This window comes from Bacillus rossius, chromosome 13 (genome assembly GCF_032445375.1).
Source record: "Bacillus rossius redtenbacheri isolate Brsri chromosome 13, Brsri_v3, whole genome shotgun sequence".
Classification (NCBI taxonomy): Eukaryota; Metazoa; Arthropoda; class Insecta; order Phasmatodea; family Bacillidae; genus Bacillus; species Bacillus rossius.
In genome coordinates this window covers 30,892,447-30,908,820 of record NC_086340.1, presented here as the reverse complement: position 1 = coordinate 30,908,820, position 16,374 = coordinate 30,892,447, and the positions used below count along the sequence as shown (strand labels likewise).

Below are 16,374 nucleotides of genomic sequence, written 5' to 3'. Positions count from 1 at the left end.
ATCCAAATGTGTTCATGCAGGGTTGCGCTTGTCATTTAATACACATTGCTGCACAGAATGCTGCAAAAGAATTGCCAGTATGTATTGAAGATCTTTTGGTTGATTTGTACCACTACTTAGATAGAAGTTCTCTACGTCATCAGAAGCTGCAGCAATGTCAGGTTCTGTGCGATACTGCCACACACAAAATTCTAAAGCATACAAGCACTAGATGGTTATCATTAAATAATTGTATTGATAGGTTTTTGGAACAGTGGCCTGCACTACTCAGTTTTGTTTTTGGTGAAAAAAAGTGTGATGAACGTAATTTGAAACATACTGCTTGCATTTCAGCTGGTGGTAATGAAGTAGGAGAGGCTGGGTGCATACCTGAAATTACTAGTACTTTAGTTCCTTTGAATGACAAAGCAAGGCAAAAAACTTCAAATGTTACCAATATCAAGTCCAATTCGTACGTTCTTGAGAGGCCAAATGCACCTGACAGAGACTCCATACCTCGAGATGTTGCAACGTCTACAACTAAGAAGCACGCTTCGTCTAAGTCAAAGAATGATGAAGCTCCAGCTCAATCAAAACGCAAGATTGACATCTTGTTACGTTGTATGTTTTTGCCCGGCTAAGCACACAGAGAAACGTAACAAAACAAAACAAACAATGTTCCTGAGGAATTTTTCATTACGATGGTTCTGCGTTATTTGGAAATAAAAGAGTTTATTAAATTATCTTTGTTTATTTCTTTAAAAAAAATGTTTTTTCTCATTGTTACATGGCCTCAATACACAATTTTACAAATGAATTTAGTTAGAAAAACTTCGTTGCATGCACAGGTTTTGTCTTTTCTTATACAAATTTTAACGATGTCTTTGAATTTTGATAGGATGAGGTCCAAATACATACCACAGCACCATACATCTTGCCGTTGATGGTCGAGGAGTCTTGTCACTCGCCAAAGAAAAAAAAACTTAGTAATGTCCCTTGGTTAATTACATAACTCAAGGTACCGTCGATCGCGGACCGAAATCACACGAAGTCGGGCCGATGCCGACGCCTAGGACCTAAATTTCTAGTTAATTTTCCATTTGTCTTGTGACTTGCCGACGACGCGACCGAGTTCGGCGACGATCGAGCAACAAGTGACTTGGTCGACGAGATTACCTTGCCTTGTAAAGGTGAAAACAAGGGAGGCAACCCCGTGGGCCAACTGACCAATCAGCGCACATAATTCCAAAACATGACCATATAAGGAAATTTGTACGGGCACATCACTTGAAGCCAGGGCTCGCCCTGATTGGCTGGCTAGTGGTAGCCTCCAGAGACCCTTCCAGACAGTCGCTACAGCTGTGCGTACAACGTGACGCGTAAATCCCAAACACGCATTTACAAGGTGAAAAATAACTTTCTGGCGCCAGAGTGTCGCGCCTGTCCGCTCTTCCTTCTGTACCTTCCAGACTATTCTCAAGATATTACACTAGCAATATCCAATAGAATTTAAAATTACCCAACAAATTCAAATACAATGTTCAAAATTTAGTAAACAAAGTTGAAATTCATACCATATTAGAAACTTTTGTTTAAAAATGATGTCCTGTAAAATTATTTATTATGGACTGGAATTAACCCTCAAATTAATAATCAAGTATCTCAAGGAAATAAGTATTTTAAGGCTTTCCATGAAATTTAACCAAAGTAATTAATAACAATTCTTAACAACTCTGAACTATCCTTATCTACATATTAAATAATTACTATCTTTCATATCAAAATTATTCTTAATCAATATTCTTATGACCCAAAAAAATATATATGTATATAACAAATCCTCATTGTGCAATGCTACAATTTCAAGCAGTCAAAATCCAAAATCAGCAAAAAAAATAGCAACCAAGCCTACGCATCACAGTGTGAATGTACGACTTGATAGGATTAAGCAGGCTTTGTCTTCGCCTATTACAAAATTGTACTGTTTGTTCCTCCAAAACACTACCCCAGTGTTTACAAGAATTAATACGGTGCTGCAAAGTGAAGAACCGCTAATTCACATTCTCCATAGTGAGCTATTGTCACTACTCACTGAGCTTTTTATCAGGTTTCTGAAGCCTGAAAGTATTCGGAGTAACAAAAGTATTTTAGATGTCAAATATTGGGATAGGAATCAACAAAAAGACAAATAAGACCTAGTTATTGGTGCAAAAACAAGAATGTACATAAGTGATAAAGATGTGGGTTTAAGTGAAGAAAACATGGTGATTTTCTTTACCTGTGTGCGAAAATATTTTGAATCTGCTTGCAAATACATTCCGACCAAGTTTCCACTACAGAATGAAACTGTAATCCATGCTGCTGTAGCTGACATACAAAAACGTGAAACAGTTTCCTATGAATCTGTTCAGTATTTTTGTGCGAAGCATTCATTCTTGTTGAATGAGCAGGAGAGCTCTGATCTGGAAGTGGAATTTGCTAGGTATCAGTGTGAAGATCTTCCTCAGGAAATCAAATCGTGTAACAGAAATAGAATGGATGTTGCATGGCATTTGATTACAAAACTGAAGAATGCTGATGGACATAAGAAATTCATTGTCCTTCCTAAAATAATGTTGGCAATTCTTACGATACCTCATAGTAATGCTTCTTGCGAGAGAATTTTTAGCATGGTTAGGAAAAACAAGACAGAATTCAGGCCTACAATGGGTTCTGAATTACTAGAATCTTTGGTTATTCAGAAGACACACATGCTAACAAGTGGCAAAGCTTGCTTTGATCAGAAATTCTCAAGTGATGTGCTTATCAAAGCAAAGAAGGCAACACTCAATATGCTCCAGAAATCCTAGACTTAACTGTGAAGAAGTTTCATACAAACAACATGTGTAAGTTGTATACCTTTCTTGTTTTATTATAGGCCATGTGTGTGAACTATGTCGAACATCTACTTCCACCCCTCCCAAAGCTGGATCCGCCCCTGATTTAATTCACTCTGAAAATATTCTAAAACTACTGATTTTTTTTTATATTTACTACTGATTGCATTGGTAAATGGTTGGCACCTCTGCGTAATCACACGAAGTCGGGCCGATCCCAACGCCTAGGGCCTAAATTTCTAGTTACATTGTCCAAAGATAAAGAATTTAGGTTACAAAAATACGGCCTGGCCCCAGCCCCTAGGCGTTAAATTATCTCTTAGCAACTTTCCATGATGTCTTGTGACTTGCCGACGACGCGACCGAGTTCGGCGACGATCGAGCAACAAGTGACTTGGTCGACGAGATTATCTTCCCTTGCAAAAGTGCAGACAAGGGAGGCAACCCTGTGGGCCAACTGACCAATCAGCGCACAGAATTCCAAAACATGACCATATAAGGAAATTCGGGCGTGCACATCATTCCATGCCAGGGCTCGCCCTGATTGGCTGGCTAGTGGTAGCCTCCAGAGACCCTTCCAGACGGTCGCTACAGCTGTGCGTCCACGTGACGCGTAAATCCCAAACACGCATTTACAAGGTGAAAAATAACTTTCTGGCGCCAGGGTGTCGCGCCTGTCCGCTCTTCCTTCTGTACCTTCCAGACTATTCTCAAAATCCAATAGAATTTAAAATTACCCAACAAATTTAAATACAATGTTCAAAATGTAGTAATCAAAGTTGAAATTCATACCGTATTAGAAATTTTAGTAAAATTATAGTCTACACTGCTTTAAACAAAACAATTACTGAAATTAATTATCAAATATACAAATTAATTATTATGAACTGGAGTTAACTCTCAAATTAATAATTAAGTATCTCAAGGAAATAAGTATTTTAAGGCTTTCCATAAAATTTAACCAAAGTAATTAATAACAATTTTTAACAGAACTGAATAATTATCCTTATCTACATATTAAATAATTTTTATCCTTCATATCAAAGTTATTCTTAATCAATATTCTTATGACCATATATATATATATATATATATATATATATATATATATATATATATCCTTATTGTGCAATGCTACATAACCCCCCCTACTTTTTGATTGAATTTGTAAAAAATTAAATCAAAAAGTACAAAAGTGTCAATTGAAACAAAAGAGATACCTTGACATCATCAAAGTGTAAACAAATGCAACAATTAACCTGAACATAACTATCGCAATATATTTTTAACACAATAACATAACATTACTTTTCGTATGATTATAAATCCTTAAAACAAATTTACAAAATTATAACCCAAACATTGAAAAATTACATACAAAAAATTATTTCAATTCTCCATACCAATTTAAAAAGTGACAAATCAATCTTACAAAAAACACAATTAACACTTGATTATAAGCACTCCATACCAAATTAAAAAGTGACAAATCTATCTTGCATAAAGAACACAATTAACACTTCATTATAGAGCAAGTATAACCTTCAACCCACATGGGTAAACAATGCAAACAATGTATGTTGGCAATTGCGTAAATACATAGGTATTGTATTGTAAACTGTAAACTGTTATTTTTTCACAAACCAATAGGAATTAAGAAACCTTCCTTTCAGGATTAATTCATGAACGTCTCTAGTATAGGGAAAACATATATTCCTATTTGTCACGGGTAAACATTGAATGGCGGTGGCAGCATAAAAGCACAGGTAATGTAATGTAAGATATAAAATTTTAATTTTTTCATAAACTAGTAGAAATTACAAAACCATCCCTTCGGAGTAAATTTAGAGACGTGTATGTTTCTGAAAAGCATGTATTCCTAGGGTTTTTGTTTTTGTTCTAAAAAGCTGCAATGTCCCTTTATTACCATGAATGTTTAATGAACCGGCCAGATTTAAAAAAAAATAACTGCTATTGGCAGCTTAATATACTCACTCAAATATATATTTTTTCTGATTTTTTTTTTTCCTCGAAAAAGTGCTGGCTTTTTCAAGTGCATGCCAAAATCATGTTCTTAAACTATAACCTTCCTGAAAACATAAATGTAAACAAGCCGGAAATTACCTATGTATTAGTTTTCCTTATCTTCTGCCATTTTCTGGTTAGGAACGAATGTCCTGACTTCGAAAACGGCAATACCTAGGCATTTTCAAATGTTGCTTTAATATTTATTTTTAAAAATGCATTAAACTACATGTGCCATACATAATAACTCTTTATGTTGATAAAAATTAATTTGTCTGCCGTGGGTCCTAGAAAGTCGTAGATATAAAGATAATATGATGTAACACTTTCATGTTTGTGCCAAACAACTGTAGTTAAAAAGTATATTTGACATTAAAATATTTTCTGTTCGTAGTTTGTCTGCTGTGTAATAAATCTATGACGTACAGCAGATCATTCCAAAATGGCGTCTTTCCAGTCTTTTAAAAAGTAAATAGCGGAAGAAATGTAAAAAATTTTGGGCAGTGTAACTATGTAGGATTATCAGTACTTCAAGAAAATGGCACAAATGTAATTATGAGATAACGCTCTGAAATGTTTGCAAAAGATTGGTACGTGATTTTTTTCTCGTTCCACATTTCAAATACATATCAAGTTAACAAAAAAAGAGCTGCGTGTCTCATCCTATTGAGTATAATGAACTTGATTGTACTCTGGTTTTCTAGTTTCAGCCCATCCCTACTTAACACTATGTGTTTCTGTGGTTGTGTGTTCCAGACATCCAGTTCTGGAACAATCGTAAGTCCCTGGAGGGGTTGTCCGTGCGGTCAGTTTTCTTCAACGTGTTCCAAGCTGCCGTGGTGTTCCTGTACGTGCTCGACAGTGGGGCCAATTTCATGGTCACCATCAGCTGTTTCATTGGGTTGTGCATCGAGGTGTGGAAAGTGCACAAGGTACGTCACATTCTGTTTCTTGTTTGATTTACAGTAAAACATCACTAATATAAATACTGTTAATACAAAGTTCCTCTCATTAATACAAAGTTTCTTTACGGTCCCTAGAAATCACATAGGAGTTAAAGTGCTAAATAATTTGTTTAATAAAGGTATGGTTAATACTTATCATGTAATACGAACTGTTTTTCTTCCAATTACAACTAGTAAAGGGTGGTGCTAATACAATGTAAAGAAACCATGTCAAGTTTCAACTAATATAATAAGTACTGATGCTATTACTTTGGTTATTTTTATATTGGGGGAAAAAGCTTGGAAATTTTATTCTTCCTAATTTAATGGTAGTATGTATTTTTGTAGGTAATAATCTACAACTTTGCTTTATTCTTCTGTCTTAAATCCTTTACAGTGTAATACAGGAAAAAATATTTTTTTTTGGAGCCACAGATGTAGCCATCCTAAGATTGTCTTTTACAATCCCTAAAAAAGAAAGTATATTTGGTGCAGTATGTTGTGCAAGTTTTAAATTTATTTGAATATTATTTAAAAACTATATAATAATTGTGATTACATTTTGTAATAGTTTGGTTTACACTAACCTCATTATTGCAAAATGACAAAATATGGTCCCTTCAAGTTTATATTATTGACGTTAGACTTTGTTAATTGTTATAGCAACAGACCAAAACACCATGCAGTGAAAAGTTTTTGATGGGGATGGGACTGTTGTAAAAAGGAATCTGAGTTGATTTTCTTTGTCCACAGACTATAGCAACCTTATGATTTTTGACGGGATGGAACATATGGAAGGATAAATGCATTCTTATTGTGTGAGATCTCATTTCTGCAGCCAAAAAAAGAGCAACTTGTAGATATTATGAAAAGAATTTCAGAAGTTATTAGTGAACTGTAAATGTTTCCATCACAAGTACTTGCGAATGAAAGATGTACGAGACGGTCAACATCTTGTGATGCACATTGTAAGCTAAATACAGAGTCCGAACCTTTCGAAGCATGTTCTGTGCCATCAAAGCATCACGGGCTGTTGCTTTTTTTACGCGTTCATATCTTGAGTACTGTGTGTATAAAATGCACAATTTTCCACTGGTACTATTCTTGCTTTGTTACGCAACTTTTGAAGCTTACTACTTACGTTTATGTTCCCAACTCTCTTAACCCACAGTGCTTCTTAGTTTATTTTGGGCATTCTGATTTTAGTTTTCCACAGTTTCCCAAAACTATATTAGGTAAATGCTAGGAAGGTTCCTTACTAAAGGCCAATTTTATTGATTTCTTCGTCAATTTTAACGACCTTGTTTATGTGGCTTAAAACCAGGCCTGTGTGGTTCCATAATTTTTCAGTTCCAGTTGCAGTTCTTTTAAAATACCCATCTTGGAAAAAATTTTTCAACTCGTCAGTTTCGGTTCTTGGTCTTTTTATTTTAGTACATTTCTGTTATCTTGCGTAGCAATTTGTTTATCATGTGTAAAAGGAAAACAAACCCATTCTTTTAATGTTACCAATGTTTTTGGCAATGTAATAATGCACGAAAAATGTGTGGCATAGATAAGAGACCCAGAAATTTCTTGGAGCAAGAAATACGAAAATTTAAGATTACAAAAAGGAAAATCCTTGAGTGAAGCAAAACATTTACAGTGAAACCTCGTTAATAAAATACCGGTTATTTCAAAGTTCGCGTTTATTCAAACACTTTTAATTCCCCTTCAGACTGGGATAGCATATTTAATGTCAATCAATACGGTTAATACGAAATATTCGTTATTATGTATTACAAAGTAACCTCACTTCCGCTCACGTAGTGTACTATTGTTTTATTATCGGATAAACCGAATGAAATTTTAGAACAAGAATCGCACACTTAATCACGTGCACGCAGCTTCACTATAATTCTGTTAACGGCAAATAATTTGTACGGTAAATGGTCTACAGTCAAACCTCTATCTATTGAACTCGCATGTATCGATTGTCCGTGTTTATCGTATACTTTCTACGGTCCCGGCAAAATTGCCATACAACTAAGGTTAAAAAAGTCCGCTTGTACCGATGTTCGAATTATCGTTTTGTCCGCATTGATCGTACAAAATATGTGGTCCCGTCACTATAAATTATAATAGATGATCGTTTAACCATAAAGATTTTGCAGAAATAACCATTTCTTAGAAAGAAACCGTCATAAAAACAGTAACGATAGTATACAGTAGTAAAAATCAACTTAAATCTGCAGCCAAGTGATGGAGCACGTAAATATGAAGAAAAGACAAATGAACAACAACTTAGGAAGAAATTGGATGATGTACCATAACTACAGTACAAACCCAATTGTTATCCTAAGATAATTACCATAAAAAGAACTAAAGATTCTTTGTCGATACCATAATTACTACAGAAGCACGATAGCTACCACATTTGCACTACAGTTACCGTAACAACCGAGATGTATATTTACCGTGACGGTAATGTATTTATTTATGACATATTAAAAATAAAGAACATCATTGAAAAATAGGATGTTAAATTTTTATATGTACGTTTGGCACATGTAGCGAAGAAATAATGCGATCTGAAAAAATGCAGTACTACTACGAAAAGCGAAAAGGGTAATCGTGGATTTTTAGGTTATGGCAGTCTCTCTCGTTTTTCAGTAATATCGGCCGAAAATTGACAAGCGTATCGGAAGTCGGCAGAAATGCCGATTCAACTAAATATTGGCAAAATCGGCTTCTTCAGTACAGCTCTACATTTGATGACATGAGTAAACATATTTCAGACTTCAGGATATTGAAAAAGACTTTAATTTCCATGTAGATTTAATGTGCGTATGATTTTTTTTTGCAAGTGTAAATTGAATTAAGTAAAATACTTCCATTTTTATTTATTTTTCAACTGATTTAACTTTAATGACAAGTAACTGATATATTTCTGACACTAATTTTGAGGTTGAAATATTTTTTAAAAATTCTTAGAGTGAAGTCCACTTCAGCATTAATTGTCTTGGAAAATGTTCTGGCTGCTAGTGATGTAGACGCTGATGTCTTGTCTTCCTTCGACAAACTTTGCAGTGCAGTAAAGGACATTTATGCAACTAAATAGTGCAGATAAAAATCAATGAATTTTTCAAGCCTCTTTAATTCTCTATTTGACTAATTTTCGAGTAAAAAATCAATACTTGATTTTGTTGATTATTATTAATGTGAGCATATGCACCTGTTAATACAAACCTCGTTAATACAAACTGCAAAATTTTAGGTCCCTTCAGGTTTGTATTAAAGAGGTTTCACTGTATAAATAAACAGTGTAAATTAAAGGTTATAAAATGTTGAAGATAAATATCATATCTTTAAAATACAAACCTAAAAGACATTTAATATAAATCAGTTAAATTAGGTAAAAAACTAAAAACAAATGACTTAAAAATGTAAAAAAAAAACTCTTTAAATTCTATAAAACACTTTGCGTGGGTGAGAGACAATATTAAACACATGGCTAATAAGGTTCTTCATAGAAATATGAAGAAAACAGCTCAAGGTTTGTCAAATTCAAATTTGTTCTTTGATTGGTCAGAGCATACAAAAAAGTTTAGGAAAATCTTTCACATTCAACATTGAATACAGGAATCCAAATTTCTCCTAATGCACCATCCACAAAAAACATGTGCTTGGTGAGAAAATATTTTAGTGCTTTATGGACACTAATCACTTAATTTTTCTGCATTTGATCCTTAAGATCTATGTACAGTAAAACCCAGTTGGTAACGACTCATGGTTCATGGGAATAGGTCCCAATAAGGGGGGAAGGGGGTCGTAATAAACATTTTGGACCAACTAACATACCCCCCTTCCCCTCCCACACTTAACAACTAACATGCTTTTTTTTATGTTTCCTTGTAATGTTGAATAATTAGTTTGCCTATAAATTTAGGTTGACATTGTTATCAGTTGCATGCTGCACCCCATTTTGATAGTTCAAAAGTCTCAATGAAGCTAGGGTGCATCCTAAAATTGAGTATTTTCTGCAAATGGAGGGTGCCATTGATAGTAATGGATGCCCCATTATCAAATTATAAAATGCCAGGAAAAAGTAGGTGTCTGTTTTAAGTTGAAGTCACTCTGGTGAGCAAATGATTAGTAGAAAAACCATAGCTGTATAAAGTCCGAGCTGTAAGTGTTTTTAAAAGATTGAAAATAACTCACTAGAAATAATCATAAAAATTAAGCTGTGCCTATCGGGGGAATTTTCCGAGCATACCAATACCAAGGGTCGACACCAGTGCCATATTTCTTACATGTCGATAAGCTGAGAAACAGAACATAAAGACTTTACTTGTAACTGTGGAACTCTACTGAAGACAGATTATGTGATGCGAACCATATTCTAGGGCAATCTTTATGTGCTAACCTATAGGTGTGAACCATACACAGGGGCAACTCTTCTGCGGATAACTACGGTAGTTAATCGGCGTGAAATATCGGTGAGCATGATTCCGATCGCGACGATTGGTAAGACGACAATATCGGCCAATTGATCGGAAATCAATATTGGCCCAGCTCTAATATAAATGCCACCATGAAGTGAGTACCTATTGTTAAATTAAGATTTTAACCACACGTCAGCAAGGAATTAGCATTTAACTTCATTATAACCAAAAAAGGTTTTCATTTCAATATTAACATGACAAAATATACACACCCACTCCTTAACTTTTTACCGCCGTGGAATAAGGTGCATGTTTAATTGGAATAAATTCATTAAAATCCTAAGATGTGATGTGTGTTTGTTTGAGGTGATGGACGTGAAGACGAACTACGAGAACCGCCTGTTCGGGATTCTGCCGCGGGTGACCTTCTCTGAGAAGGGCTCCTATGTGGAGTCGAGCACGAAGCAGTACGACATCATGGCGTTCCGGTACCTCTCGTGGGCCCTGTACCCGCTGGTGGGGGGCTACGCCGTCTACTCTCTCCTGTACCAGGAGCACCGCGGCTGGTACAGCTTCACCCTCAACATGCTGTATGGCTTCCTTCTCACCTTCGGTAAGCTGCAGATAGGGTATAGGGTGGCCATTCGACCGTGAAAATCGGGAAACCTTGTATTAGTGGGGAATTTTTTTAGTGCCTGGAAAACCATGAGAAACTCGTTAATTTGTAAGCCATTAGGAATTTGTTTGTGTAGCTAGTTTAAAAGAACTTAGTTAAAAAGTTGCTCATCGTGGCAAAGAACTACGTCATTTATGCCATTTTTGAGCATTGTATGCTTTTTCTTTTTGAGCGCTGTTTACAGCTTAGTTGATAAACTACACGTCGTGCCCTCTAACTGTGTCACTTATACCATTTTTGAGCGAATCTCAGCAGTGGATGTGAGATGTGACACGTGTAAGATAACACTATGGATTGCCGTTGATTAGCCATGGGGTGTGGAAGTCTGTACTCAATTTATTTTCTTTCCTTTTACATCTGAAGATTTTCACAGCCAGTAATAATAAACAGAAAACAGGATCAAAAACTATTACATATTACAATAAACTCTCAATTATCGGGGCCCAGATTATCCAGTTTTCGGTTTGTCCGTGCTTAGATTTAGTTTAATTATTAGTTTTTTATATTCTGAAGCTGTAAAAAAAGTCATCCTTCTAGCACAATTCTTCGCTTGGCCAACTATTTGGTCCAGACCCTTCTTATCTCCCATCTCTCAGCTATCACATTTGTCACACTTCAAACCCTGTATACCCTACTAAACCCACTTCAAAAGTCATTATGATAGCCATTATTTAAAGAAATTTTGCTGCTTGTAAGTTGTAAATTTCTTAGGTTCTTCATTCTGTTGCTTTTAGTTACATGTTATTTGGATTTCTGTGGGTAATGGAGTTCACTGTACACTCTTTTCGAGTCATCAGTTCGTTAATCTTAGTTTTATTTCCTCTATATGTAAACTAATATGGTTGTGTAACTTTTTTTTGAAGGGTTCATCATGATGACACCTCAGCTGTTCATCAACTACAAGATGAAGTCTGTCGCTCATCTGCCATGGCGGATGCTCACTTACAAATTTCTCAATACCATCATTGATGACATATTTGCTTTTGTCATCAAGATGCCTACCTTGTACCGGATAGGCTGCTTCCGAGATGGTTAGTAGAATACATTTTGTATTTTGTTTTCCAGAATTAATTTGATTGGTGACTCTCCTGTGTAAATAATCACAGAATTGTGCCCTTTGAACATTATAATGAAAAAATTTAAACTTTTGGGGATAGTTTTTAGTATCAGTGTTATAGTGATAATGAACCATATTTGCATCAATTTTTAGATTATACACCAATCCCTCACTTAGCACAACTAATGCGTTCCTAAAATTGTTTGTGTTATCTGAAATCATGTATTCTGAAGCATTGGTCTCCATAAATAGCAAGGCTAATTTACTCAATGTGTTCCAAAATGTGTGGGGAAATATTCTTCACTTAATATAAATGCATAGAATAACACTCAATGATAAATATGTCACACCATTTATCTTTATAAGCATACTACTATTGAATACAAAGCCTACTATTGAATACTTTGTATGACAAATTTGACACCATGCAATGGGAGATACCGTATTTACTAGCGTAAAGGCCCCGCCCGCGTATAAGCCCCCCTCCTTGTTTTGTAAACATTTTTGAGAAAAAATTTAAAAACGTGTTTTTCTGGGTTTATCTGAGGGCAGGGCAGCTTGGCATGCATCAAACAACAAGCCATGTATTGTGACCGGCGGGAGGTGATTTTGTAAGCGGCAGTGATACAGAGACTAGTATTATAGTTTGTCCGTTCTCAGTAGGACCGTCGTGAGGCATGCCAGACGTAAGCAGTTAGTCCTATCTCAAACGACATAAAGATAAAGAAAGCTAGACTCGTTTTTTTTTTTTTTTTTCCTAACCTAAGTTAAAACTAAGTGTGTAAGGGAGGGGTCTAGGTAGGGAAGACTCTAAGTGCGTCTCAGGGCAAGCCCTATACGCTCTAAACATGCGGGTTTTTAACCATGCAGAAAAGGTCACGTGCATCATGTGCTAGGAGGGGATTGGCCAGCCATGGCAGACGTTTTCGCCATGACTAACTCCCCTCACTCTTAATTCTAGACTAAAACTAGATAAGTTGGGCCCAGGTAAAACCTCCATAGACAGAGGGAAAACCCTGGGATGTGGGATGCAAAGGTCATGCATTATTACAAGCAGGTGGATTACAGGAATAGAAGGATGGTCCTGGAAGAAGAGTGGGGCGTGGTAGAAGTTCTACTATGCAAGGGTGGGGCACTTGGACTTTTAGTCCGCATTGGTTTGGTCAGGTCTGGTCATTTTGGGGGCGGCTTATGCCGTTTCCCGTCGTGCTGCCAGTTAGCACTCATTGTCGCTGTGTAATATGATCGTGTAAGTGGGGCGGTCGCGAACTGTGGCGTCGGACTAGACTCCAGAGTGGTGACATAGCTTCAGGTCGACCTGTCGCCAGTAAAAGGCTGTCGGTCAGTTAGAGAAATTGCCACCATCTGTCATTGAAAAGTCCTAGCTGCAGTACTACGCTGTGTGAGCTGCGGTCGCGAGCAGGGCATCGAGCCAGACTCCAGAATGGTGACATAGCTTCAGGTCGACCTGTTGCCAGCAAAAGGCAGTCGGTCAGTTAGAGAAATTGCCACCTTCTGTCATTGAAAGACTCTAGCCTAGCATCTACGCTGTTAATCTTCGAAGGATAATTTACTTATTCCATTAGGGCCCCGCTGGGCCAAAGCACGACTATTTGATTCGCCTGATAGTTTGTGTTGTGCAGTGTGTAGTGGGATGATGTGTGCTTATATATAATTGGGGCCTAATATTAACTTAACTTAATATTAACTTAATGTACGTGAGCTGCCAGCTTGTGTGCGTACGCTCCGCGCGCGTGTTCTCGCGCTCGGAGCAGGGGAGGGGGCGCGCTGATTGGTCCGCGGCTGCCGGCCAATCAGAGAGCAGTCCCGCCGCGTCCGCGTCTACGGCGGGCGGTGTGACAGGATAGATTTTGGGCGTTTATATTTCTCATTAATGTCTGGATCATAATTTCCTAATGTAGAAATATGTGGATTTAAACTATTTGCGCATTTATCGTAAAAAGTTTGTGTAGTTCTGATGTAGAAGTCTTGTAAGGTTTCCGACTTCGTTTCACGATGTAAGGCTGCTACAGCACAATACACTGGGGCGTCTGTAACTGCCCGAATACATTTGTTTTGTACTCGTTGTAGCTTTATTAAGTGCGATTTTGCAGCAGTTGCCCATACTGGGGCTGCGTACGTAATTATGGGGCGAATGAGTGCTTTGTAGAGCAGCAGACCATTTTTTACTGTGCCTCCACATCGCCTACTCATGACTGGATATAGTGAGCTCATTCTAGCATGGGCTTGAGCCCGCTTGGCGTCAATATGATGGCGCCAGAGCAGTTTCCTGTCCATGTGTACGCCTAGGTATTTTACTACATCCTTGTGAGGGATTTGTTCGTTGAACAAATGTATGGGTGGCCTGCGTTCTACAGGCGGAAGGTTTTTGCGGGTAAACACAATAGCCTCTGACTTAGCTGTGTTTACTTTTATTCGCCAGGATGTGCACCATTGCTGGTACACAGCTAATGCATCCTGGAGTCTGGCCGTGGCCAGCTGGAGGTTATATGATCTACTGTAAAGTATAGTATCATCTGCATAGCAACCTATCTTTACTAGGCGGTGTTCAGGGCGTGGTAAGTCATATGTATATATGTTGAATAGGACAGGGCCAAGAATACTGCCTTGTGGTACGCCAGCTCTTATTTGTTTAATATCAGACAGAGCTCCTTCAGTTGACACTCTGAAGGTTCTGTCTGCGAGGTAGGACGCGACTAGCTTAATATAGCAGTCGGGGAAATTAGTTTGAAATAATTTGTAGATCAGCCCCGCATGAAATACCCTGTCGAAGGCTTTTTCTACGTCTAAAAACGTCGCAACTACATAGTTTTGAGCGTTAAATGCGCTAGTGATCTCTTCTGTGAGACGAACTAATTGATGTACTGTCGAATGGGTACTTCGGAAACCGAATTGCTCGTCCGGCAGTAAGTTGTGATCGTGTATGTGTTTGTTAAGCCTGGATAGTAGGATTTTTTCCGCGACTTTCGACACAGTGCTTAGTAGGCTTATTGGCCTGTAATTCTGAGGCAGGGTTTTGTCTTTCCCTGGCTTGTGGAAAACAATTACTTGTGCTTGTTTCCACTGGGTAGGGAAAATATGTAGTCTGAGCATTGCGTTTATGCATTCAGCTAAATATTCTAGTGCTTCGTCGGGGAGCTGTTTTAGGACAACTGCCTGGATGCGGTCGTTGCCTGGTGCTTTACGCGGCTTCATTTGCTTGATAGCTCGCTTAATTTCCTGGGCCTGTGTTAATAGGGGCTCGGAGACTGTGGGCTGGTGCAGTTTAGCGCGTAGTTCGCGGTAAATCTGCGCTGTGAACGGCCTATCGCAGGGCTCCATGTTGGGCTGGAAGGCGTTTTCTAAGACATTAGCGAAAGCTTGTGCCTTGTCTTGGGGCTGAAAAACTATGCCGTTGTTTGTTTGAAGGGGAGGGATTTTATCTGTTTTATTTAAGAGTCGCTTCGTCATGGCCCAGGCACTCCCGTCCTGGATCTTGAGTTGCGAGATCTTTGTTTCCCATTGGCTGCTGCGCCAGAGGGAAATTTCGTCGGAAATGACTGTTTGGATTTCATTTATCCGGCGTTTTGTGGCTTGTGTGCGCCGCCGAGTGTATTCACGGCGTAATCTGTTTTTTTTGCGATATAAGATCGCTGATGTAAGCTGGCAGCTCGTCATGTGCTAACTTAACTTCCTTTTCTGGGATGCACGCGTCTATACCGGCCTGGATTTTCACTGTGAACTCAGTTATCGCCGTTTCAAGATTAATGCTATTTTCTATAGTGAGTTCGGTCACATCCTGAAGGTTTGTGGTCAAGTAATTTTTAAACCCGCGCCAATCCGCGTTTTTATAATCTCTATACTTCCGTGGCGGCTTTGAGTCTGTGTTCGCGTCATCGAAAATTAGGTGAACAGGGAAATGATCTGAGGAAAGGGCGCGGACAACCTCGAGTTCGAATCCCGTGTTGACACGCTTGTTTATGGCGATATCTAGAATATCTGGCAAGCAATCAATGCTATTTGGGTCGTGAGTGGGCTCTGTGGGAGCATGCACGTGGAATTTTTTGTTCTGTTGATCGGCAAACAGTAGCCTACCATTTGCTGTGGTGCGTCTGCAGTTCCACTGTGTATGTTTGGCATTTATATCGCCTACTGCCAAGAAGCTCGGGGCTGCTCCGTACAGGGCGTTGAGATCGTCCTGGCAGAGGGACCTACCGGGTGGGGCGTACATAGAAATGATTTTAAGTTGTTGTTGGTTTATTGAGATATTAATTCCAACAGCTTCAAGGTTATGAAAGTCGGGGAGTTGGCATACTGAGTGCTTAATACTGTTATGAACTGCTAGGGCTACCCCGCCGCCTCTGTTGTTTCTATCGCGCCTATATATTACGTA

At 38.0% G+C, this 16,374-nt stretch overlaps 1 protein-coding gene across 2 annotated transcripts in view; it reads left to right on the top strand.

The window, feature by feature from the left end:
* LOC134538426 (putative lipid scramblase CLPTM1) overlaps positions 1–16,374 on the top strand; it is a 90,317-nt gene that overhangs the window by 60,932 nt on the left and 13,011 nt on the right. For both annotated transcript variants that reach the window (XM_063379748.1, XM_063379749.1), the window contains exons 8-10: positions 5,637–5,812; positions 10,615–10,861; positions 11,788–11,955. In XM_063379748.1, coding sequence (XP_063235818.1) covers positions 5,637–5,812; positions 10,615–10,861; positions 11,788–11,955 — 591 coding nt within the window. The remainder of the gene's footprint in view (positions 1–5,636; positions 5,813–10,614; positions 10,862–11,787; positions 11,956–16,374) is intronic.